This window comes from Anomaloglossus baeobatrachus, chromosome 6 (genome assembly GCF_048569485.1).
Source record: "Anomaloglossus baeobatrachus isolate aAnoBae1 chromosome 6, aAnoBae1.hap1, whole genome shotgun sequence".
NCBI lineage: Eukaryota > Metazoa > Chordata > Amphibia > Anura > Aromobatidae > Anomaloglossus > Anomaloglossus baeobatrachus.
Window position 1 is genome coordinate 185,835,687 of NC_134358.1, and position 26,750 is coordinate 185,862,436.

The window sequence follows — 26,750 nt, forward strand, 5'->3', positions numbered from 1 at the left end:
CAACCTCCTGTGGTGCGACAGTAATGGCCTTAATTCAGAACAAAAGACGGTGATTATAGGATATTAGCTAAAATCCTTCAGGTCATTCGACCAGTCTCTGGGTTCCAAAGGTAGAAAGGTTAAATGACCCCTTTCTGGGACTTCTAGTGTTAACCTGCAGATTAATCATATAGCATTTCTGGATATAACAGGTTGTCTAAACTGATCACAACTGCGTCCTGGAGCTCGTGACACTGTCTCAACCTGTCTTGTGCACTTTGGCTGTACCCCATCATCGCTCACTTTCAGCGTGAGTGATGTCAGGGGGAAATTTTAGTTCAGGGCACTTTAATAAATCATTAAAGGAGTTTTCCCACAAAAAGCTATTTTTAATAAATGTATCTTGGAATACTAATAAGTACCACAATTAAAAGGGTTTTAAAACAAAAAAAACAAAAACCCAAAACATTCCTGTGCTGAGATAATCTTATATATGTGCCCCTGCTGTGTACTGTGTAATGGCCGTGTCTGACCATACAGAACATTGTCTGATCATACCACTGCTCCTGGCCGGGGAGAAAAATGTAAACTGATATTACAGCAATTCTTTGAGGTCAAACATTTTTTAAAAAAACAGGCAGGGAAATGTTTTACCTCACAAAAAGAATCAGATGTGATCCCGTGGTGTAATGTCTCTATAGTCTTTAGCTTCCTCTCCGGCCCAGGAGCTGTGGTATTATCAGACCATGTTCCTGTACGGTCAGAAATGACCATTAGGCCTCGGTTCCACTTTCATATCGCTTCCAATACGAGAGAAATAAGTTAATGACCCTTTGTTCTGCTGTAAGCATGAGCATCATGCGACTATGATCATATTTTGCGATCGGAGCACAGGTATATCGCACTGCACTCAGTTGTCATCAGTGCAGTCAGATGCTTCATATGCACCCATAGACATGTATGGGTGCGTGTGAGCCGAGACTTGCTGCCAAACGCCGCATGCTGCGATTATTCTCTCATGCCGATATGGCATGAGAAAACAATTGCAGATGGACACTGCCCTGTAGTTTTAGGCTGTAGATGCTGCACCTTGCGGCAGAAAAAAAAAAAAGTACCAAAAAATGCATCAGTTTTTTTTCCCATGCATTTTTTTTTAGTGCAGTCAATGGCTGGAAGGGTTACAAAACGCTCCAACAATTGACAGCCCACAGGTATTTTTTTTTTTCGGTATTAAAATCTGCAAGGAAAAAAAAAAAAAAAAAAAAAGCACAGTTGGCACAGCCCTTCAGAAATCTCAGACTGCACAAGGCCTTACACTAGTGCAAATGCAATCCAATGGTTTATCAGATTGCACTCGTCCGTGTAAAACGCAAGTTGAGCTGAAGTCTTACATAGTACATAGCAGGGGCACAGATTATCTCCGCACAGGAACATAAACACATCCAATTGTGGAAATTATTCCAAGATCTATAGATTATAAATCAACTTTGTTCTTGAGAAAACCCCTTTAATCCAATAAAAAAAAAAAAAAAAAAAAAAAAATTGTGACACTCCCTTTAAAGACAATATTATAAACGCTCTTAGGCAAGTAGAAGTTTAAAAAGGGCAAATATGTGTTATTTCATGGACAATAAATGCACCATTATCTGATCAGTAGTTTTATGTGTTTTTCTTCTTTTGAGTGGATCAAAACGACAAAAAAAAAAAAAAAAAAAAAAAAAAAAAAATACAATGAACCATTTTTAATTCTTGCCTCATAGTAGAATAGAAAGTCCTGAAGGCAGGGCACGGCGGAGGATTGATTGCCCATTCTACTATTACTTTATTGCTCCGCCATAATGGTGCATGTGGATGGCACACAATGGAGCGTCTCTCCCAGTAAAAGCACAATTGTGGTCTAATGTCAGAGTGCAAAGTACAGTGTGTGAATGCACATTTTAAGTACATGTTCGCGCTACTAAAAATCCCCTTTAGCCCATGAATGATGACACAAATCATAGTTATGGGCTCAAGCACATCCATTACATAGCACTTACAGATATGGACCCATACTGTACCTCCATGTGTATCCAATATACAATGGAAGCAGATATATATGATCTCACTAACATACAGACACCATGGAGTGGCATGTACTGCAGTAAGGCTCCGTGTATATGACCCGCCACAGGGCTATGGGGTACTCTGTCCCGGGCCGTATGTGTACAGGGATGCTGTGTCACGGGTGTGTAATGACCGATGCCCGGTTCCGTGACCCTGGGGGTCGTTTGAAAAGGGTGTTATATACAGGGGAGATTAGAGAGTTTGTCGTGACAACACTTGCGGGTTACAGCTAGGTAGATGGAGCCGCCGCTGCACAGTCTATTGCCACTGGGACTGGTGGCGATAGCAGCTTGGATGTTGGGCCCTCCGCAAGCAAGGCCGAGCCCCAGGGGGTGAATGATGGAGTTCAGTGGGGAAAGAAGGGAGACCACACGACGGAAATGCAGTGTTACTGGTGTTTACTCACAGCGGTGGTAATGCTGGTTCATTGAGGACGGCTGGTTTCGCCCCCTGGTCCTTTAGTCCCAGTGCGGTAACCTGGTGGCTTCTTTCCCCTGCACCTCTCACTGGTTGGTGGAATCCCGTGGCTTGGAGCATCTGGAGGTCCCCTTTTGTTTGTCGTCAGTCTCTGATCCATACGGCGGGCAGTGTGAACCCTGTAGGGTCGGTGTTCTGTTCCGGTCCCTGGCTCTCTTGTTACTGCTGATGCCCCCAGATTCTTGGGTCAGTGAGGTCCTGGATAGTCCCCTCACTGTGCAGATATTTGTCAGGTAGCCTGAAGCTGTTAGCTCGATCTAGGGCCCTGTGCCCCGTCTGTGCTATGGTTCTAGGGGTACCTCGTCGTACCCTCCCTGGCAACTTCTCTCCTTCACCAGCTAGGTCACTGCTACACGACCCCATCTAAAGACACGTCCGTCTCTTAGAACTGTCACTACAGACTGTCCTGCTGTCTCACCCCCACCCCCGGTTGTAGTCTAGTGGACTGGATTGGCTCCATCCCTGGGTGGCCATCCATTAGGTTCCAAACTAGTCAGTCACCAATGATTGGGAGAGGGAAACTGGGGATGTTTATGTGTTTTGGTGTTACCGGCACTGGTCTTCAAGACCCTGGGAGTAGGCGCTGCATCTGTGACAGGATGCAGTACCTTGTAGTGCCCTTACAGGTTCACGGGCGCTACATATATAGCCCTCATGCTGTATACATCAGGACCTAAATATTACATTTTAACTAGATCCTTACAATAACTTGCATATTGTATTAATAGGAGCTTCAAACCTGCAACATAGAAATCTTGGACCCGATTCATCAAGACCGGTGTTGATTCAAGATACTCCTGACTCTTTGTTGGAGCTGAGCAAAAATTGTGGAGAGCAACAGAAGTCAAATTTTTAACACACCCTCGAGTTGTGCCCAAATTATAACACTTTCCATACATTTTTTAAGCCATAATACTGACATAAAAGCTCTGATGAATCGGACCCCTTACATGCACATATCCTAAGAGTATATGCACACGGAATCTGTGGAACCGCTGACAATGTTTTGTTGAAATTATGTTTTTTACTTTTTTGGCAGTCTTAATATAAACTAATATATGACACTCTGTGGGAGAGATGGTGCCCAAGTAGGTATCCAATCCTTAAATATATCAGAGAGAAAAACTTAGCACTCAGAAGTATAAAATGAAATAGTGAAAATATTAAAATGTGGTAATCCTATTACTTACTATTAAGGTTTCGGTCCAAACTTCAGATCTTCATCAGAAAGTATTGGATTACCATGGAGGAAGCAGTTCCAAGAATCGGAGCGCAGTGGTAAGATGACGGTTGCCGCATGTGCAATGGTGCCTTACCACTGAGCTTACTTCCTGGAACCACTTCTCCCATGGTAATCCGGCGTATTGACAGAAACATTACTTACTCTTCCACACGCAAGCGCAGCCAGTGTCCCACCCCCTCATGACACGGGCCGCATCATATTCACTCCTCACCAGGCGTGCGTTCCAACTGTCTCCATAGCATGCGCTTCACTAAACACGCAGCCACCAGCCCGCCTAGTGTGACACACTTCCGCCGCTTCAATACAGACATGGACACTACCATTACCTAGGACAGGCGTCGCACCTGTTGCCACGGACACCAATGACGCGACCGGCATTTCCGGTATGATACTATTTAGAGCGTACTGAATCTCTCACTTACCTCACGCTGCACGTCCACGCCATCCAGGTTTTCTTTACAGCCACTTTTGGCAAGTTTCTACGACACTCATACAGGCTTACGTTACATATATGTGACACTTCTATTAATACAGATTCACTTTCCTGATCATGTACCACTCCATATTGTGCTATTCTATACTGGTATTGATCACAATGATGTACCGTAATTGTTCAGTATTTAGGACTTTTGTTCATTTGTTTGTTCATATGCTGGTTTATGTACCTATTTCCAGCTACATTTTTGGTTGTACAATGATTGTCATATCTTAAAACATAATACTGTATGACATTGTTTTGATATATTTTTCTTTTTTCTTTTGTAGTTTGATAAAAGGTCTGATGTAAGACCGAAACGTTAACATTTTTGGTTTTACGTTTGTCATATCTGATACATAATACTGTATGGAATATCGTTTATGTATTTTTCTTTTTTGTATTTTGTAGTTTGATAAAGGTCTGATGTAAGCCCAAAACCTAACCATTTTTCTGCAAATAAAATTCTTTAATTATCCTTTTTCAAGGAGTGCCAGATTTCTGTTTACTTATACATTGGGAGTTGTGTATATCTGAGCACCCTGGTCCTTCCATTTAGCGGAGTGACGTGTATTACACTCAATATTGGCAGTAACACGATCGCTAAGTGTGCATGCTGAGTATTTCTGCATCCTCTGGTAGAAAAAAAAAAAAATATATCACATGTTCTTGTCATGCGTTCGATGCATTCTTGAGCATACATTTGGGGAGGAAAAACCCTGGCAAAAGGCTGAAAGAAATGACATGCTGCATTTTATTTTCTGCACCAAATCTGCAAGAGAAAATAAGCAACATGCGCACTACACTTCAGAATTCTCATAGACTTTGCTGGCATAAGGATAGGCATGGAGATTTATGCCAAAACTGCATCCAAAAATGCATAACAAAAAAAAAAAACAAAACACCATTTTTGTGTACTCACCGTAAAATGTCTTCCTTGGAGCCTTTCATTGGGGGACACAGACAGTGGGTATTATGGTGTCTCCAGGGAGGCATGACACTAGATTTGCAAAAGTGTTAGCTCCTCCCCCCACAGCATATACCCTAGCTAGGCAGGAAACTAGCTCAGTTTGGTGTAAAAGCAGTAGGAGAAGGCAACCAAAACCACAAGGGTGGGAGCTGTGTCCCCCAATGAAAGGCTCCAAGGAAGACATTTTATGGTGAGTACACAAAAATGTCCTTTCCTTTCTCGCCTTTTCATTGGGGGACACAGACAGTGGGACGTCCCAAAGCAGTCCCTGGGTGGGAACTGAACTATTAACAGTGTATATCATCAGACTAAAAGCTGACTAACGACTGCAACTGCAGTGAACATTATAAAAACACTGTAAAAAAAACGATCAGTGGCCACTTATAAATGGGCCACTGCCGCCTGAAGGACGTGTCTTCCAAGAGCAGCATCCGCGGAAGCATGCGTATGCACTCTGTAGAATTTTGTAAACGTGTGCACACTGGACCAGTTAGCGGCCTTGTAAAGTTGGGCCGCCGAAGCCTGATGGCGGATAGCCCAGGAAGCACCCACTGCTCGCGTAGAGTGGGCCCGCACAGATTGAGGGGGAACGGAACCTCATTCTTTGTATGCCTCACAGATGGCAGACCTGATCAATCTAGAATCGTGGATTTAGAAGCCAGATTGCCCCTTTTTGTGTCCTTGTGAGAGGACGAAGAGGGCATCGTACTTGCGCAACGGCGCCGTTCTGGAGATGTAGATCGGCAGAGCCCTGATGAGATCTAGAGTGTGAAGGGCTTTTTCAAAAGAGCGGACCGGGACCGGGCAGAATGACGGCAACACAATGTCCTCGTTTAAGTGGAAAGAAGATACGACCTGAAAGCCTGGGGGGGGCGGCCAAAGGACCACCTTATGATGGAAAATCAGGTAAGGTGAGCGACAGGAAAGAGCCGCTAGTTCGGACACTCGCCTGATAGAGGTCATGGCGACTAAAAAGGCAACCTTCCAGGACAGTCGTTGAAGAGAGATTTCTCTCAGAGGTTCGAAGGGAGGAAGCTGAAGAGCTCCAAGAACCAGATTCAGATCCCAGGGATCTAAGGGGTGGCGATAAGGAGGGACCAAATGCGCTACCCTTTGCAGAACGGTACGGACCTGAGGGTGAGAAGCCAGCCGCTTCTGGAAAAATACTGACAAGGCAGAAACTTGTCCTTTAAGGGTACTGAGAGCTAGTCCAGAGTCCAGACCGTCTTGCAGAAAGGCAAGAACATTAGGGATTGAAAAGGTAAGGGGCGACCGATTATGACGGTCACACCAGGAAAGATAGGTCTTCCAGGTCCTGTGGTAGATACTGGCGGAGGAGGGCTTTTGAGCATTAAGCATGGTATGAACTACCTTAGAAGAAAGACCTGATTTGCTAGAATCAAGGATTCAAGCGCCACGCCGTCAAATGCAGCTGTGCTGTATTCTGGTGGAATATTGGACCTTGCGACAGAAGATCCGGGTGGTCGGGAAGACGCCAGGGAGTGTCGCCGAGCATTTGGAGAAGCTCTGGGTACCAGGCTCTCCTGGGCCAGTCCGGGGCCACGAGGATCACCGGGATTCCCTCCGCTTTGATTTCCTTGATTACTCTCGGAATGAGAGGAAACGGAGGGAAGATGTAGGGTAGGCGGAACTGCGCCCACGGAAAGACTAGTGCGTCGGAGCCGATCGCTAGCGGGTCTCTCGACCGGGATATGAAGGGATGTATTTTGCCATTCATTCGAGACGCCATGAGGTCCACATCCGGGAGTCCCCAACGAAGAGTGATCTGATGGAACACTTCGTCGTGGATGGACCATTTCCCTGCCGCTAGACCTTGCCTGCTGAGAAAGTCTGCGGCCCAGTTGTCTACCCCTGGGATATGGACAGCTGAAATAATGGGGATGTGCTTCTCTGCCCAAGAAGAATCCTGGATAATTCCTTCATCGCTGCCTTGCTGAGAGTTCCTCCCTGACGGTTGATGCAAGCCCCGGCCGTGGCATTGTTTGACTGGATCCGAACAGGGAGGCCCAATAGTAAGGGTTGAAAATTCTGAAGGGCCAAAAATATGGCTCTGATCTCCAGAACATTGATGTTCAGGGAGCGCTTGGAAGGAGACCAGCGTCCGTGAACAGTGTGGTGGAGAAACACCGCCCCCCCAGCCTATCAGGCTGGCATCCGTCGTGACTACTTGCCAGTGGACCGGGCGGAAGGACTTCCCTTGAGATAGGGATGAGGCTTGAGTCCCCCAGACGAGGGAGCTGAGCGCAGACCGAGATAGGCGGACTGACCGGTCTAGGGAAGCTGGATTCTTGTCCCAGGAGGATAGAAAATCCAGTTGTAGAGGGCGCAGATGGAATTGGGCAAAGGACACGGCTTCTATGACCGCCACCATCTTGCCTAACACTCTCATTCCATTCCGAAGGGATGTGTGACGGCGAGAGCGGAGGGATTGGGCAGCCCGGATCAGGGAAGACCTCTTGTCCTCTGGAAGAAAAACCCAGGACTGAGCCGTGTCTATCAGCATACCTAAAAAGGTGATGCGCTGATGAGGAATGAGGGATGACTTGTTGAAGTTGATAAGCCATCCTAGCCTTGACAGCGTGTCTAGGCAACGCTTTCTGAGCAAACTTGAAGAGAGCTCCCTTTGACAAGAAGGTCGTCCAAATAGGGAACGACCAGGATGTCTCTGGGGTGTAAAATGGACATGACGGCCGCCATGATCTTTGTGAAGACCCAAGGCACAGTGACCAGCCCAAATGGGAGGGCCCTGAATTGGAAATGACGGTGTCCTACGGCAAAGCGAAGGAACCGTTGATGAGATACACATATGGGAATGTGTAAATAAGCATCTTGAACGTCTATGGAAGCTAGGAATTCTCCAGGTTCCATGGCGGCTAGCACTGCTCTCAATGATTGCATTCGGAGAGTTCGAATGTGTACGAATTTGTTCAGCCGTTTGAGGTCCAAGATAGGGCACACAGAGCCATCTTTTTTGGGAACGACAAAAAGGTTTGAATAGAAACCTTTGCCGCGCTGTTCCAGGGGCACTGGAATGATAACATTTGCTTTCTGTAAAGAGGCTATGGCCTGAAATAAGGCCTGGCTTTGCGTTTTGGACTTTGGAAGACGAGAACGCAGAAACCTGTTGGCCGGCAGGGAATGGAAATCGATCTTGTAACCTGTGGTGACGATTTCTAAAACCCAAGCATCGTGAGTGTGGTCTAGCCAGATATCCCGAAAAAGCAGAAGCCGCCCTCCAACAGGAGTCGGATCTGAGGGATACCTGGCGTCATGCTGAGGGGGCCTGTACAGAGCGAGGTCCTTTGGGTTTAGGTTGCTTGGAGTAGGAACGCCAAGAAGAGCCCCTTGAGGGACCGGATCCTCGATCTGAGCGTTGGGACGATCCTTGGGCTGATGGTTTTTGTGGGGGGGGCAGGCCGAAAGGACTGCCTGCGCCAAGGAGATTTTTTAAAATTCCTGGATACAGGCCGCTTTTGAGGTAGAATGGTACTTTTACAACCCGTCGTCTCAGATATGAGTTTGTCCAGGGATACTCCAAACAGACGCAGGCCATGGAAGGGGAGTGTGGACAGGGATTTCTTGGACGCACTGACCGCATTCCATATTTTTAACCAAAAGGACTCTGCGGGCAAAGACAGCATTGGCTGCCGATAGGGCTGACAAACTAGCTGCATCTAGGGAGTCGTGAAGAAAATAATTAGAGGCTAGAGAGAAGAAATCAAGGATCTCAAAAGCCGCCGGGGGAATATTACAAGAGCGAAGCATCCTGCGTAGGTTCTTGATCCACCCCCCCATAGCTCTCGCGACCCATGTCAAGGCAAAACAGGGGGCGAAGAGAGGAGCCCAAAGCCTGGAAAATAGATTTGACCGCAGCATCAACTGCGCGGTCGGACGAGTCCTTGAGACGCGTTGTCTGAAACAGACATGACCGTGTGTTTAGCCAGTCTGGATACTGGTGGATGCACAACGGGGGGGGGGGGGTACAGGGCTTAACCATTTCAGAGGGAAAGGGGTAAGCGAATGAAGAGAAGGGTTTTTTATTTAACCTTCTATCAGGGTGATCCCACCGTTTAGATTTAATTTGCCGAAAAAACGGATCCTGAGCAAAGGATTTAGGAGGCTTCTTGGCCCGCTTGATTGCTGACTGAGAAGTCGGGTCAGGAGGCTGATCAGGGATCGACAGAGAGTGATTGACAGCCGAAATTAGTGTGTCTTCTATATGCCTAGACTCAGAAAGGACATCTGAATCAGAGTCAGAGTCAGAGTCTTGAGAATCGTGACTACTAAAGGTCACGGAACCTCGGTCAGACTGACTATGGTCCGAGTCGGATGAGGCGTAGAGGTCGCAATGGCGCCTTTTGGAAACAGCCTTTTTATGTTCTGGAGAAGAGACACCAGACGAAGCAGGCGGGCTCCTCTGAGGGAGCTGAGCCGGGGGAAGGCTGTGATATCTGAGCGGCAAGGTCATCTAACCTTTTAGACATTAGAAGAGCCCATGCAGGCATTACATCATCAGACGGGGAAGCTGCCTGGCCGGTGCAGAATCCAGAGAGTGCACGGCATCCTGGTCCAGCAACGGGGTCTGATGTGACACGGTAGAAGGGGCATCGCAGCCCCGGCATAGTGGATAGCTTCGTTAGAAAACGAGCGTCCACAGGTGGTACTGGCATAGTACAGGTCCATAGAGGACGCCTGGGAAGCTTTATCACCCTTGCAGTTACCCATGTCAGCAATAGAGTCCAACAGCCCTATAGAGTTATATGAGTGAGGAGCCACTAGCAGTATTATAAAGTGACTGCTATGCACAGCCGGTATATACCGTAGCAAAATGGCATATACTGTCAAACAGCCGGCAAATACCTGCAGGCAGAGCCAGTATATACCGCTAATAGCTGATATACACCGCTAGCCAGCAGACACACACCGCTAGAGAGACAGCGATATACCGCGGAGCAGAGCAGTATATAGTGCTGCAGAAGTGCAGAGCCAAGTCTGCTCCCCACGTGGGAAATGGCGTCCAGCATTCTTGGCAGCCTGGACGAGAGAGACTGCCCCCAGAGGCTGATTGGTCTCAAGGCTGGGACTAAGTGTGACGGCCAATCGGAAAGGAGCTGCTCCTGAGTGAGGGACCGGCTTCCAGAGCAGTGAGAGGGGGCGTTGCTAGAATGCAGGCTGCATCCGGGGGCTAAATTAATGATGCTCCCCGGGATCACGGTCTGCATTGCCCCACCGGCGCCTTTTCAGGCGGCAGTTTGGATGCAGGGGACAGATGACTCATCGTCTCCCTACCTGCTCCTGGCTCCGTCTGAAGACGTCGGTGATGGATGCGGGGATCTCGGGGACGCATCTTCGGCTCAAGGCTGAAGCAGGTCCTCAGCTCTGCTTAGCCCTCTGGAGCTACCTTGGTGTGAGGTGCTTCCAGGGAGCCTGGAGGGGTACGCAGACCCGACCACTTGGGCGCGAGGGAAGACTGACGGCTTGTGCACACCAGCTTTCCTCTGCCCGTACATGGGGGGAACGGGGGTGGCAAGGCACCCTGGTATTGCCCCTATCAAAAATAGAATGAATAAGAAAAAGAAAACAAAATAAAAAGTAAAAATAAAAACAAAAGAAGCTGGCCTAAGGCACCTGGTAGGGCTCAGGCCGGAATTGTCAGCCTCCCTGCTGACACTAGAAAAAACTGGGCTAGTTTCCTGCCTAGCTAGGGTATATGCTGTGGGGGGAGGAGCTAACACTTTTGCAAATCTAGTGTCACGCCTCCCTGGAGACACCATAATACCCACTTTCTGTGTCCCCCAATGAAAAGGCGAGAAAGGAGAGCAGTGTGTGCACAAGCCTCATAGTAGGTAATTGAATTAGCACATTAAAATGTTCACTATTTCATCGTATACTTCTGAGTGCCGAGTTCTTCTCTCTTTTGTGGCAGTTATGTTGCCAGAGGTTTTCTTATAATGGTATGAAATAATAAGTAGCTTCCAAATAAAACGGTCAGGTCACTTCTTTTTTATTTGGACCTATGGGCAGATGGCGGATAAAAATATGGATCTAAAGCAAGTGGCGTTTTAAACAAATAAATAAAATTATATATATATATATATATATATATATATATATATATATATATATATATTAGACCCCGTCACCTAAAAGAATACTAAAAGTGAGGACACATAGCACAAAGAATGTCTGTACTTGGTTACATATGTGCTTATTGCTTTACAGACAAGACATACAGGCGTTTTGGCTTAGGAGAACATATTCTACAGCATGCACTGGTGACATCCTTTGACAAATAAAGTGTGCGCATCTGAAGGAACTGACACATAATTTAGCATGGTCATCTGATGGTAGCCAGCCCAGGATCAAAATTTGGATAATCATGCCAAAAAATATAGCTCTCCATTTAACCCATGGCTCAACAGTTTGACAAGTGGATAAGAAAATTAGGGCAATGTGTGAAACACTACCCTACATTTACCCCCAACATATACTTTGCATTAGGTAATGAGATCAGTGCGTGGACAGCATTTCTTACCTGATACGCCTATGTATATAGAAAAAAAGAGCCACTTAAGGAAAATCAAGATCACAGCCTGCGGTCATAAACTGGCTGAACATGGGATCTGCTGCATACTGTGCAATCAAAAGTTTCTGAGAAAAAAAAAAAAAAAAAGAATGAAGGGTTACAATTTAAACCAAATATACCTTGTACTTTATTATAATTTTTATGCTTAAAATTTAAAAGGGCTCAGGGCTTATAACGATATTAAAAAAAAAAACAAAACTCATGAAGACAGGCCATTTGTCTCCCATACGAGCAGCTCCTTGTCTGATCGGCCCAGTCCCTATGAGCGTTACAGAGACAGACACTGTTTTTAATGGTTGCTGCTTCACCCGATGGCTCCGGAGGATGTGAAAAAAAGCCAGATCTGAATCGTTCAGCAGATCTCAGGGCCACTTTCCATATAGAAAAGAGTTGTCTTCACAAGTCTACCCTTTAGTTTCCTCTGTAATGATAGGAAGGGCTATGCTCGCACTAAGTGTAAGTAGTATAGAGATGGACATTTATGATTGTGGGGGTTTTTTTGCATTCATTTGTATTTATTTCCTGTTAATAAACTGCACTGGGAACAAGGCTTGTAAGAGACATTGGGAAAGAATTAAGAAGAAAAAGAATTATGATCACGTGCTTGAAGGCAGCAGCCATGTTTTCTTAGGGTTTACCGTATTTTTCGGACTATAAGACGCACCGGACTATAAGACGCACCCTGGTTTTAGAGGATGAAAATAGGAAAATAATCTTTAAGCAAAAAAATGTGGTCATGACAATGTTATGGGGCGAGGATCTGCTGCTGACACTGTTATGGGGGTAATGTCCCCAAATTCTCTACTAAGGTACCCCATCCTGGTAATGATCCTCCTGCCTTGTATATGATCCTGCTATAAACCCCCACCCTGCTCATATACCCCCATCCTGCTCAGATACCCCCATCCTATTGATATACCTGTGCATATCCCCTTATCCTGTGCATATCCCCTTATCCTGTGCATATCCCCCCCTTTATTATTATTATTATTATTATTTATTTATAGAGCACCATTAATTCCATGGTGCTGTACATGAGAAGGGGGTTACATACAAAATACGTATACAAGTTACAGTAGACAGACTAGTACAGAGGGAAGAGGGCCCTACCCTTGCGGGCTTACATTCTATAGGATTATGGGGAGGAGACAATAGGTGGGGTGTAGGTCAGGCGGCAGCTCCGCACGGTGGTCGGGCGGCAGCTCCGCACGGTGGTCGGGCGGCAGCTCCGCACGGTGGTCGGGCGGCAGCTCCGCACGGTGGTCGGGCGGCAGCTCCGCACGGTGGTCGGGCGGCAGCTCCGCACGGTGGTCGGGCGGCAGCGAGTTCATTGTAGATTGTAGGCATTTCGGAACAGGTGCGTTTTCAGGTTCCGTTTGAAGTTTGCAAGGGTAGGGGATAGTCTGACGTGTTGAGGCAGCGAGTTCCAGGAGACTGGGGATGCTCGGGAGAAGTCTTGGAGTCGGTTGTGTGAGGAGCGAATGAGAGAGGAGGAGAGGAGGAGATCTTGGGAGGACCGGAGGTGACGTGTTGGAGTGTAGTGGGAGAGTAGTTCGGAGATGTACGGAGGGGAAAGATTATGCCCAGCTTTGTAGGTCAGTGTTAGAAGTTTGAATTGGATACGGTGGAAGATTGGAAGCCAGTGGAGGGACATGCAGAGAGGAGAAGCGAAGTGGTATTGAGGAGAGAGGTGGATAAGTCGGGCAGCAGAGTTAAGGATGGACTGGAGAGGGGCAAGCGTGTTGGCAGGGAGGCCACAGAGGAGGATGTTACAGTAGTCGAGGCGGGAGATTATGAGGGCATGCACTAGCATTTTAGTTGATTGCAAATTGAGGAAAGGGCGGATTCTGGAAATATTTTTGAGTTGAAGACGGCAGGAGGTGGTGAGGGATTGGATGTGTGGTATGAAGGATAAGGCAGAGTCAAAGGTCACTCCGAGGCAGCGAACTTTGGGTACTGGGTACATCCATCCTGGTCATATACTCCCATCCTGCTATATGCCCCCATCGTGCTAATATACCATCCTGGTATATGGCCTGTATCCTATAGCACAGAGAAAAAAAAAATAAACGTTTATACTCACCTTTTCCTCACTCCCTCCAGCACCGATAATCTTCTCTGCGCCGCTGACCTGTGTGTGTGGAGCCGTTCCCTTGCAGCATCGCGATGTCTTCTTGTCTGTGCCGATCAGCACAGATCAGCTGACCGGCACAGACAGGAAGACATCGCGTGCTGCAGGGGGGACGGCTCCACACACGGGGACGGGTGAGTGCACTGATTCACTGCACCCCGCGCTGATGATGACGCGCGGGGAGCAGTGAATACAGCCGCACATGATCACTCCAGGCTGTAATTGCCAGGAGTGATCATGCGGACCGGCTCTTTACTAGGCGTGCGTCCCCGCTCGTCCTCCCGCCCACCTGTCAGTGCCGGCTTCTGAGCTGAGAGATGAGCGGGAGGATGGGCGTGCATATGTAATGAGCGGGCCCACGTGGTCACAGCAGGCTGCCACAGCCTGCTCATGCCCCCGATGACCCGCTCCACCGCAGCACCCTCATTGCCTGCCGCAGCCCTATAGTCAGACCATAAGACGCACCCCCAACTTTCCCCCAACATTTGGGGGAAAAAAAGTGCGTCTTATGGTCTGAAAAATACGGTATGTATTTTATAAGAATCTACAATGACCAATCCTTGAGGCTATATCCAGGATGTGTAGTGCAGTATGGCCCACCCCGAGATGAAAGGAACGCACGTTGGATCTTTTTGGCTTCCCTCAATAGCACAACTCCCTGGACACTATACAGAATGATTGGTGGAGCAATGTCATACATCTACCATGGTGAGAAATACTTCCCACAATACTCAGAGAAGGTCACTAATTCCATCGCCAATAGGGACCCAATGAGGCAAAGAAGCTACTTATCTGCATAGTGTTACCATTAGTGTTGAGCGGATCCAAACTGTAAAAATCCGGATCCGTGCGGTTTCAGCATCCGATCCGGAATATATATATATATATATATATATATATATATATATATATATATATATATATATATATATATATATATATATATATATATATATATATTTTTCTCCTCTCATATCCCGGATCCGCTCCCCATTCACATACATGGGTCTGGATTCCGGATCGGATCCGGACTTCTTTTACAACCCGCACCGGATCCGCTGGACCCGGATTATTAGAAGTCCGCTCAACTCTAGTTACCATAGATGAGCGATGCGCATGGTCACATACTCCTCTAACAGAGCCCACCTTATGGATCAGTCATTGACTGCCTGCAGAGGCAACATTTACCCTGGGGGACCACTGTTCAGCTTCATGCAAATATTACATTACCCCCATTCACAAATGGACCTCTGCCACTACACAATACATTGGGTATTTTATTGAATGAATGATCAGGGATACCTAGGATGTTCACCTGTTCTCTGGTCGGCCAATCCAAGGATGGATACATGACCAAAGCTGGACAAACTATGGGGCTTCACTAAACCTCAGGATAACAGTAAATTACATACCGCAAATGTATCTTCTCCCACCTCTATGAGACAGAACGGGAGTCATATTAGAAGAGCAAGGCTGGATTTACACATCCTGTGAGGCTGTAATGCTCGGGTCAGGAGACCCCCAGCCCCCATACCGTACACTGACTGCAAAACATTAATGTGTGAATTAACTCCAACTCTCATTGTGGCAGATGTGAGGCCAACATCTACCCCTTCCTATGCATTATCAGTCATTTGTCAGAGAGCCTGGGGCAAGACCTGCAAAGCAACCACATCCGGAAAAGGACGGGCTTTGATGAGGCCATCACTTTATTTGCCTTTTTTGTAAAATACAATTCAGCGGTTCTGGTTTCTAACAATCTATGATGGAAATGATTGTAACTGTAGCAATCAGCGTCTTCCAGCAATGATGGGAATTGTGATGCTTGTCAGGCCAGCGACGATCATGTTTGTAAACACAATTCAATAAATATATGTCCTTGAGTCCTTCTATCGAGTAATTACAATTCTGTTCAGATGTTTTTGTTACATTTGTATCTGAGAAATATGTAACTATCTTTGTTGTGTGCAAACAAAACCTGCACAGCTCTGCAGAGACAAGCCGTCATACTGCACCTACAGCAACAGATGGCGCCATACTGGACCCCAGCACGACTGACGGCATAGGGGACGCTGAAGGGTTTTTTTTTTAGAAGGAATATGACATGTTTGTATGTGATATTACAGAATATTGCTTCTGGGTGAGAACTTTGTAATATGGTGACACCGCGGGGTCCTGTCTGTATACGGTAGTACAGAGCTCAGTAACTGTAATATGGTGACACCGCGGGGTCCTGTCTGTATACGGTAGTATAGAGCTCAGTGACTGTAATATGGTGACACGGCGGGGTCCTGTCTGTATACGGTAGTATAGAGCTCAGTGACTGTGTAATATGGTGACACGGCGGGGTCCTGTCTGTATACGGTAGTACAGAGCTCAGTGACTGTAATATGGTGACACGGCGGGGTCCTGTCTGTATACGGTAGTATAGAGCTCAGTGACTGTAATATGGTGACACGGCGGGGTCCTGTCTGTATACGGTAGTACAGAGCTCAGTGACTGTAATATGGTGACACGGCGGGGTCCTGTCTGTATACGGTAGTATAGAGCTCAGTGACTGTGTAATATGGTGACACCGCGGGGTCCTGTCTGTATACGGTAGTACAGAGCTCAGTGACTGTAATATGGTGACACCGCGGGGTCCTGTCTGTATACGGTAGTATAGAGCTCAGTGACTGTGTAATATGGTGACACCGCGGGGTCCTGTCTGTATACGGTAGTATAGAGCTCAGTGACTGTGTAATATGGTGACACCGCGGGGTCCTGTCTGTATACGGTAGTATAGAGCTCAGTGACTGTGTAATATGGTGACACCGCGGGGTCCTGTCTGTATACGGTAGTATAGAGCTCAGTGACTGTGTAATATGGTGACACCGCGGGGTCCTGTCTGTATACGGTAGTACAGAGCTCAGTGACTGTAATATGGTGACACGGCGGGGTCCTGTCTGTATACGGTAGTATAGAGCTCAGTGACTGTGTAATATGGTGACACCGCGGGGTCCTGTCTGTATACGGTAGTATAGAGCTCAGTGACTGTGTAATATGGTGACACCGCGGGGTCCTGTCTGTATACGGTAGTATAGAGCTCAGTGACTGTGTAATATGGTGACACCGCGGGGTCCTGTCTGTATACGGTAGTACAGAGCTCAGTGACTGTAATATGGTGACACGGCGGGGTCCTGTCTGTATACGGTAGTATAGAGCTCAGTGACTGTGTAATATGGTGACACGGCGGGGTCCTGTCTGTATACGGTAGTATAGAGCTCAGTGACTGTGTAATATGGTGACACCGCGGGGTCCTGTCTGTATACGGTAGTATAGAGCTCAGTGACTGTGTAATATGGTGACACCGCGGGGTCCTGTCTGTATACGGTAGTATAGAGCTCAGTGACTGTGTAATATGGTGACACCGCGGGGTCCTGTCTGTATACGGTAGTATAGAGCTCAGTGACTGTGTAATATGGTGACACCGCGGGGTCCTGTCTGTATACGGTAGTATAGAGCTCAGTGACTGTGTAATATGGTGACACGGCGGGGTCCTGTCTGTATACGGTAGTATAGAGCTCAGTGACTGTGTAATATGGTGACACGGCGGGGTCCTGTCTGTATACGGTAGTATAGAGCTCAGTGACTGTGTAATATGGTGACACGGCGGGGTCCTGTCTGTATACGGTAGTATAGAGCTCAGTGACTGTGTAATATGGTGACACCGCGGGGTTGTGTCTGCGCAGTACACAGCACCAGCTCAGTGAATGAGACTAAAAATCTCACCTACAAGTTGCTGAAATCTTCGGCACAGTGACGCACTGTGGCTCCTAACATCCTGCGCTGTCAGCCCTCTGCGCTCTCCACTCTCTCAATGCACAGGGTGACATTTTCTAAACAATTCACAACCAAGTCCAGATACACGGGTGAAAATCCACAGTGTCCATAAACCAGAAAGATAATGGGCATACAGGCGACCCTGTGCAGGACCCACAGCTGAAGCTCTGAGGCAGGACGGACGGCACAACGAGCGTCTACTGCAGAGTTACCCAGGCTATTCCTCGGATCCTCTGAGTATTGCATTTTTTCTTTTATTAAAATCCCCAACATGGTACGAGAGATATGCACTTTTATTCAGTGCTCAGTTTTATGGTCTTCACCAAAAGGGCGGTGCTCACAGGATAATAATGCAGAGCAGCGTAAAGACAGCAGCGCCAGGAGCCAGAGCAATGAGAACTGAAGAAAGAGGGGATATTCAGGGGGGCAACAAGAATAACGCAAGAGCAGCGCCCCTATTACCTTGTGACAAGGGCTCCTTCAGGACATTCCTACAGTACAGCCTCTGCAGAATATTGGCATAAACAGCACAGGGGGCAGCGAGATTTGGGGAAGGGGGACCAGGGAGAGGGGCGCAGGCCGCGGGATTTGGACCAGGGAGAGGGGCGCAGGCCGCGGGATTTGGACCAGGGAGAGGGGCGCAGGCCGCGGGATTTGGACCAGGGAGAGGGGCGCAGGCCGTGGGATTTGGACCAGGGAGAGGGGCGCAGGCCGTGGGATTTGGACCAGGGAGAGGGGGGTTGGGGGGGGGGGGTTGCACAGGCAGTGGTATTTGGACCAGGGAGAGGGGGGAAGGGGTTGCACAGGCAGTGGTATTTGGACCAGGGAGAGGGGGGAAGGGGTGTTGTGAGATGTGGGCCGGGGGAGGGGGTGCGGTGAGCTCTAGCATCACATGCTTCCTATGTAAGAAGGAGCAGTGCGCCTTTATGGGGATCTAGCTGGGCGTGTGACGGAAAAAAAAGGGCAATGACACATTCCTCAGCTAAAAGGTCCATCCAAGGCCGGGCACTGAGTCACTGCGGAGCATTGCACGGGACTTCATTGAGCCTTGCCTGCTAAACTCCCTCCATTGCTCACAATCAGTCAGAGACTAGCGGGGTGACTGCCAGGGCTGGGAGTATCACACTTAGAATAGGGGCACAACTAACTTTCCTGACAGCTCCAGTACGCCATGCAATGAGCCTGACCCCTGGCACACAGACATGTGCTGCCCCCGTCACCTCAAGGGTATGGAGGCCGGGCCGGCACTGCGGGAGCGCTGTACCTGCACCTGTCCGCCGCTGCTTCGCTCTTCTCATTCAGCTGATGCAAATAGCAAGAAACTCCAGATAACAGGCTGAGCCCGAGAACCGCGCTGTACCCAGACCCGCCCACTTTAGCCTCTGCCAGCGGAGGAATGTCTGCGCATGCGTCAGCAGATGCCGAGCATCATGGGAAATGTAGTTCTGGATTATGAGAACTACGCATCTGGGTATAAGCTATTGCATTGGTTGCAGATTTATTATTTTGATATGACGCGCTTAGGCCAACAATTAGCGTCCAGTAGTAACGCTACAAGAGGATGGACCCACAAGAAATTTTTTTTTTTTGTAAATCGGACACCTGTTTACAATTTGGCGCCATAGTTGTTAAAGGCTGTAATGTCTCCTCCCGGCCGCTGGTGGCGCTGTCGTCTTCAGCGCTTTCAGACTATCCCGGATACTGGGCGGCGCATTCGTTGTACACAGCAGTGACTTCCGGCTGGCTGTGTCTGTGCTGATGTAGCCGCATTGTCTGCAGGTTTTCTCCTTAGTTGCGGCTCGTTTCTCCGGGCAGGTGAGTGCATGTCCGTGCTGGCGATATTGCGCGTCTTTTCTGGGCCGGTGCACACAGTGAGGGCTCTATAGCGGACAGACAGAGGGCCTTGTGCGGGCCTGGAGCTTATTAGGTATAATGCCTCCTGGTGACTGTACCTATGCCCTGGACCCCTGTGCGGCTTGACCCTAGTGCTGCCTCTCCGGCCAGGCCGACCCCGCTGGTGATAACCGTGTAATATCCTGGAGATCATCCCCCAAAGATAGCACAGCCAGTAGTGGTCAAACGTGGCCCGTACCTCCACCCCAGCCACAGTGGCTGCAGAGCCGGGTACTTGGAGTCCATATTGGGATCACAGGGGGTCCTCGCCATCGAACCCCCCAACAATGGGTGCATTAGCTCTGTCGTTTTGGGAATAACCATTTAAGTTGTAACTATAGATTATGATCTCATTTTCTGCATGCATGTCCAATCGTGCGTTGTGAGAACTCCCCATCAGCAGCTTATTACTCTATGGCACTACTGTAGGGAAGGATGGGGCTAGTCCAACCGGCCAGCTTCTTCCTGGGCCCCCCCCCCGGCCGGCTTCTTCCTGGGCCCCCCCCCCGGCCGGCTTCTTCCTGGGCCCCCCCCCCCGGCCGGCTTCTTCCTGGGCCCCCCCCCCCGGCCGGCTTCTTCCTGGGCCCCCCCCCCGGCCGGCTTCTTCCTGGGCCCCCCCCCCGGCCGGCTTCTTCCTGGGCCCCCCCCCCCGGCCGGCTTCTTCCTGGGCCCCCCCCCCCCGGCCGGCTTCTTCCTGGGCCCCCCCCCCCGGCCGGCTTCTTCCTGGGCCCCCCCCCCGGCCGGCTTCTTCCTGGGCCCCCCCCCCCGGCCGGCTTCTTCCTGGGCCCCCCCCCCCCGGCCGGCTTCTTCCTGGGCCCCCCCCCCCCGGCCGGCTTCTTCCTGGGCCCCCCCCCCCCCCGGCCGGCTTCTTCCTGGGCCCCCCCCCCCCGGCCGGCTTCTTCCTGGGCCCCCCCCCCGGCCGGATTCTTCCTGGCCCCCCCCCCCCCCGGCCGGCTTCTTCCTGGGCCCCCCCCCCCCGGCCGGCTTCTTCCTGGGCCCCCCCCCCCCGGCCGGCTTCTTCCTGGGCCCCCCCCCCCGGCCGGCTTCTGCCTGGGCCCCCCCCCCGGCCGGCTTCTTCCTGGGCCCCCCCCCCCCCCCCGGCTTCTTCCTGGGCCCCCCCCCCCCCCCCCGGCCGGCTTCTTCCTGGGCCCCCCCCCCCCCCCCGGCCGGCTTCTTCCTGGGCCCCCCCCCCCCGGCCGGCTTCTTCCTGGGCCCCCCCCCCCGGCCGGCTTCTTCCTGGGCCCCCCCCCGGCCGGATTCTTCCTGGCCCCCCCCCCCCGGCCGGCTTCTTCCTGGGCCCCCCCCCCGGCCGGCTTCTTCCTGGGCCCCCCCCCCGGCCGGCTTCTTCCTGGGCCCCCCCCCCCCGGCCGGCTTCTTCCTGGGCCCCCCCCCCCGGCCGGCTTCTTCCTGGGCCCCCCCCCCCCCCCCGGCCGGCTTCTTCCTGGGCCCCCCCCCCCCGGCCGGCTTCTTCCTGGGCCCCCCCCCCCCGGCCGGCTTCTTCCTGGGCCCCCCCCCCCGGCCGGCTTCTTCCTGGGCCCCCCCCCCCCGGCCGGCTTCTTCCTGGGCCCCCCCCCCCCGGCCGGCTTCTTTCTGGGCCCCCCCCCCCCCGGCCGGCTTCTTTCTGGGCCCCCCCCCCGGCCGGCTTCTTTCTGGGCCCCCCCCCCGGCCGGCTTCTTCCTGGGCCCCCCCCCCCCGGCCGGCTTCTTCCTGGGCCCCCCCCCCCCGGCCGGCTTCTTCCTGGGCCCCCCCCCCCCGGCCGGCTTCTTCCTGGGCCCCCCCCCCCCGGCCGGCTTCTTCCTGGGCCCCCCCCCCCCCCGGCCGGCTTCTTCCTGGGCCCCCCCCCCCCGGCCGGCTTCTTCCTGGGCCCCCCCCCCCGGCCGGCTTCTTCCTTCCCCATGTGTGTATGAAGTGAGACACTTGTCAGTCATCTAGAGCGGTGCAGAGAGATGCCAACCCAGGACGTTATTTGACAAGTCTTGTCTCTCTCTGAGGAATGGAATAAATCAAAGGCAACTAGAGATAAGCCAACTCGTGGAAGTTCAGTTTCTGCAGGTCCAGCCGGACTTTAGATAAAGTTTAGTTGGGGACCTGAACCCCATTGGCGTTCATTGATTGAGCAGTGCACTAGGCTTACCCGAGGGCAGCGATGCTAGAGTGGTCTGCATATGTAAAGCGCCTGAACTCTAACACCATTAACTTTTTTTTTTTTTGGAAAGTTTGTGTTTGTTGCAAACACCGAACTTTACGCTCATCTCTGAAAGCAACCTATCAAATAAAGATCAGTATTCACTTCCAACTTTTTCCTTTTCCTTATTTAATCCATTTTCAAAGCGATACAATACAGTCAGAAGTGCAGACCTTTCTCAAACTGTGTATATATTACATGGGTTGAGAAAGGTCTGCACTTATGACCGAAACGCGTCACTGTATTGTATCACTCTGAAAATGGATTAAAAATAAGGAAAACAAAGAAGTAAGTCTGAAGTGAGTGCCGATCTTTATTTGTTAATGTGGAGTCCATCCTGGGATCTGAGCACCGCAAGATAAGAGTGCCCATTTCTTTTTTTTTTTTTGATTGTAAAAGCAACCTATCATGATAATTTTATACCTCAAACTAATAGTATACGTACAGGCGCTTTCACTCCGTTATATATCCATATCTTGATTGTTGAAGTCCGTTTTGCCGTTTGAGAGAAATACAGTACTGATAATTTATGCAAATGAGCTGCAAGTGCTTCAGGCTGGGAAATTGCACTTGCAGCTGTCCTGCCCTTCCTACGTATCCTCCATCAATCGCCAGTAGGCAGGTGGTGGATTGGGACAGGTAGGGAGGGCAGGAGCTGCAAGTGCAGTTTCCCACCCTGAAGCACTTGCAATTCATCTACATATGAGTTAAATTCTGGATTTCTCAGAAATAATAGAACGGATTTCTACAATCAAGATATGGAATTAATCCGCATGAAAGTGACTTGTACATACATGTGATTTGAGGTATGAAATTATCATGACCGCTTGCCTTTTACTCTCCTTTTTTGGATCTACGGATCCTCTGTAAACCAATGTGCCCCACGGTTACTGACCATAAACAAACCTAGTCTGATTCTGCATGGTCTTCCGTCTGTCCAGTACTTCTTAATTACATGCAATAGGTTAGTACAGGGTGCTTAAAAAAAATGTGTACACCAGGGCTGTGGAGTTGGTAAGCCAAACCTTCGACTCCGACTCCTTAATTTCTCTTGCTCCGACTCAGACTCCGACTCCTACATATATTGCTTATAGTTAGGTGAAAAATTTATTGTAGTACATGAACATGTGTATGTGAACATCAGACATTTAATAGTTTTTATGATACAATAATCAAGATATTTGGATAGAACATAAAATATATTTATTGGAATACAACTTTAGAACACAAAAAACTGTAATAATTTGTAAATATGTAATACACTATGTAATATACAGTAGATTACATATATATCTTGTGTGTGTATTTATCTTGTGTGTGTGTATGTATGTATGTATATATAATATATACATATATTGTATTACATATTTACAATTTATTATTTTTTGTGTTCTAAAGTTGTATTCCAATAAGTATATTTTATGTTCTATCTAAATATCTTGATTATTGTATCATAAAAATACGGTAATTAAATGTCTGATGTTCACATTGTACTACAATACATTTTTCACTTAAATATAAGCATTATACTAAATGTGATTATTTAGTAAAATATTCAGCACATTCTGCATTGCACTACTGTCCCCAATTTATTATATATTTTAGGAGTCGGAGTCGGTGCATTTTATACCGACTCCACCAAAATGAGCTCCGACTCCGACTCCACAGCCCTGGTATACACACTTTGTACTATCATAGAAAATGTATTTCACGTTCTACAAGATTACATTTCTGCAAATGGAAAGCTTTTAGTCCAATTTGTTGGAGAAATAAAACATTACTTTCTCCCAGAAATTTAACCTTGTAGAATGGAGAATACATTTTCTATAATAATTCAAAGTGTGTATACCGTATTTTTCGGACTATAAGACGCACCCTTGTTTTAGAGGAGGAAAAAATAGAAAAAAATAAAATTTTACTGCTGACAGTGTTACTGAGGTAATAATATCCCCAAATTCTGTCCTCATATCCTCCATTCTGGGTACCTTCCAGGTATAAATGGCCCCAATCGTGGAATATGTATGTTCCCCATCATTATATGTGCGATCCTCCAATCTGGTGTGTGTGTGTGTGTGTGTGTGTGTGTATAGTTTATATAGTGTGTGTGTGTGTGTGTGTGTGTGTGTAAATATAAATAAATATATATATATATATATATATATATATATATATATATATATATATATATATATATATATAATATATATATATATATAATCCAACCCCATCCAGGTGTACAGTAATGCCTATACTATATTATTTATTGCCTTACTTTTACTGATATGCTGCTCACCGTGCTTCAGTTTGGTCCTGGCATTACAAACAAAGTCTCCCATATCTCAAGGACCTGCAGTGATGTAATGGAGAGGCGGGCACTGTGCTGTTCTGTGCTGCTCTGGCCACCCCTCTGCATTACATCACTGTAGGTCGTTGTCAGCTACGGGAGACTGTTTCTAGTGCAGAGGCAGCAGGAGCAAAGTGAAAGTAATGTGAGCACTCAGCACAGAGACTGCGGGCTGTGCTGTGATGGTATGCCGTGGAGCGGACACTGCAGTGATGTGCAGTTCCTCCGGGCCAGATATGACTGCAGCAGCCCCCTGCTCCTGCCTCCTACACAGCGGACACAGTCTCCCCAGCCGCTGCAGGAAGCCGGCGTCTGGAGCTCTCACGTGTGTCCACTGTTTACATTAAACTGTTGATTTGCTGCTGCTCACCCCCGCAGTCTGCAGAGAGAGGTGGGCGGGGAGCAGCTAATGAATATTCACTTAGTTTAAGCAGCGGGCACACGTGGTTTTTCCAGCGCCGGCTTCCTGTAGCTGCGACCCTCCCTGTCTCCTGTGATCCCACTGCATAACGCTGACTACCCACAGCTCCCTCCCCGCAGCTTCAGACCATAAGACGCACCCCACACTTTCCTCAAATTTGGAGGAAAAAAAGTGCATCTTATGGTCCGAAAAATACGGTACATTTTTTTTAAGCACCCTGTATGTTTGACTTCAGGTCCGGTTACATTTGGGCTATCAGTAGTATGTTAACCAAGGAAAAAGATGTGTCTCTGTATAAGCTGTACATACAAGATGGAAGGGTAAAAACTATGTGCAAAGTAAAATTTTCAACAATGAAAATGTTTGCAAAATTGCTCATATCTCTATTTCTCCATTACGTTTTGTAATTTTCTTGAAGTCACATTTTTTCCTTTTTGTCCTGTTGTATTTGTTGCTGTTTTGGTTTTTTTTCTTTGTTTTTTTTTTTTTTTTACGCCATATTCTTCAAATCCACGCGGTGGTTGGATTTTGTGCAAACTCAATGGTCTTTTTTTTTTTTTTTTTCTTTGCTCCTTTTTAGAGCAAACAGTTGCATGACCTACACAACGTACAGAAAATGTTTTGAAATCCAAAACAATCATTCTGGGTGTAACTGAAGTACATTTATGCAAAGAAAAAAAAATTTGAATTGGAGCAAAAAATTTGGTAAAAGCAACGTTGACGTAAAGATCAGAACATTAACCAAACAAAAAAAGACAGTTTGAGAAGATGCACATCCTTTGATGGCTGTATTTCAGATATTAAGTACTATCTGAGCAGTATTCACACCAAGAAAATGCAGTGAGTTGGGCCGTTCATATTTACAGTTATAGTTCTATAGCACAGTGAAATCTTACATTAATTATAGAGTCCTTACATTCTCTTTTGCCTACAGAATAAAATTATTTATTTGTTTTCAGCTCCGAGGGTTCTCAATTACGTGAAATGGAAGAGCAAAGTGTAAAAGTGTCTCCTCGGAAGCGGAAGTCTGATGCCTTAGATCAGCCATCTAAGAGACTTGTATGTATCTACTGTCTCTCATATCTGTGAAAAAGGTTATTCATATTGGACAATCCCTTTAATTATGTACCCCAAAGGCAAATCTGATTGTTGCCTTTTATGTTTCCCTGTAGACTGCTAATAATTGTGACTTACCCTTACACTGTTACCAAATGTATGTTCACATGTTGGATTGTACAATACGCTGTTTTTTATGTGCGTTTATTGTACAGTTTATGCCTGCGTTTTTCCACTCATTTATTTGGTGAATGTTTCTTTTTTACAAACATTTTGATGAAAAATGCTTGAAGAATTGAGATGCTGCAGATTTTTAATAAAAGCAATCCAAAACGCGGCATGTGAATGAGATTTTAGAAATCTCATCCTTTGCTGCTACTGTAAAACACAATGTTCAGCTAAACCACTGCAAAAAAAAAAAAAAAACGCCTCTTGTGACCATACCCTTATTTATGGAAGATGATTCTCTGACGTACGTTGCACATTTTTATACACATCTGTGTTTTCCCTAGTAATACTAATAATTATTAGATCACCATTGCTTCCATGGTGCTGTACGTGAGAAGCGATTGCATACAAAATAAATATATAAATTATAGTGGATAGCTTTGTAGACCAATGTTAGCAATTTGAACAGGATACATTGTGAAATTGAGACCATGAAGGGGATTTGCAGAGGAGAGATGTGGAGGAATAGCAAGGAGAGAAGGGTCATTCCACTTCAAGTGGACCAGTTTTAAAAATCGTCCCCACTCGACGTTCTCCGATATTGTTGAAAATTTATAAGGATGTACATGTATGTTTGAAAAGAGGTTCTGTAAATGTTTAGGGCCAGATCTCAAATACATTGGGCACTGTTGACCTTTCACTGGAGGCCCCCCACAAGCCTGCGGCTTCAGCTAAGAGGATTTTGCAAACTTTGGCACATAGCGTTCTATACTGGCTATGATGGTGAAATGTGGCATACTAGCTAAACTTTTGCTGCTAAACACGATAAAATTATTACCGGCTATGACAAAACAATATTTCGGCCCCAATTTTGTG

At 48.0% G+C, this 26,750-nt stretch overlaps 2 protein-coding genes across 4 annotated transcripts in view; one reads left to right on the top strand and one right to left on the bottom strand.

Moving 5' to 3' along the window:
* The window catches only part of FAM210A (family with sequence similarity 210 member A), a 56,408-nt gene extending 37,221 nt beyond the window's left edge, over nucleotides 1-19,187 (bottom strand). Inside the window, exons 1-2 of one of the 3 annotated variants that reach the window (XM_075314600.1) lie at nucleotides 19,078-19,187; nucleotides 11,804-11,919 (exon numbers count right to left, since the gene is read on the bottom strand). The gene's annotated coding sequence lies outside the window, so the exon portion shown is untranslated. Of the gene's footprint in view, nucleotides 1-11,803; nucleotides 11,920-19,071 lie in introns of all 3 variants that reach the window. The other 2 variants (XM_075314599.1, XM_075314601.1) reach the window with 2 other exon arrangements.
* Nucleotides 19,188-19,511: 324 nt separating this feature from the next.
* Nucleotides 19,512-26,750, top strand: part of RNMT (RNA guanine-7 methyltransferase) — a 100,236-nt gene continuing 92,997 nt past the window's right edge. Inside the window, exons 1-2 of the mRNA XM_075314598.1 lie at nucleotides 19,512-19,622; nucleotides 25,610-25,709. Coding sequence (XP_075170713.1) covers nucleotides 25,635-25,709 — 75 coding nt within the window. The 5' untranslated portion in view covers nucleotides 19,512-19,622; nucleotides 25,610-25,634. The remainder of the gene's footprint in view (nucleotides 19,623-25,609; nucleotides 25,710-26,750) is intronic.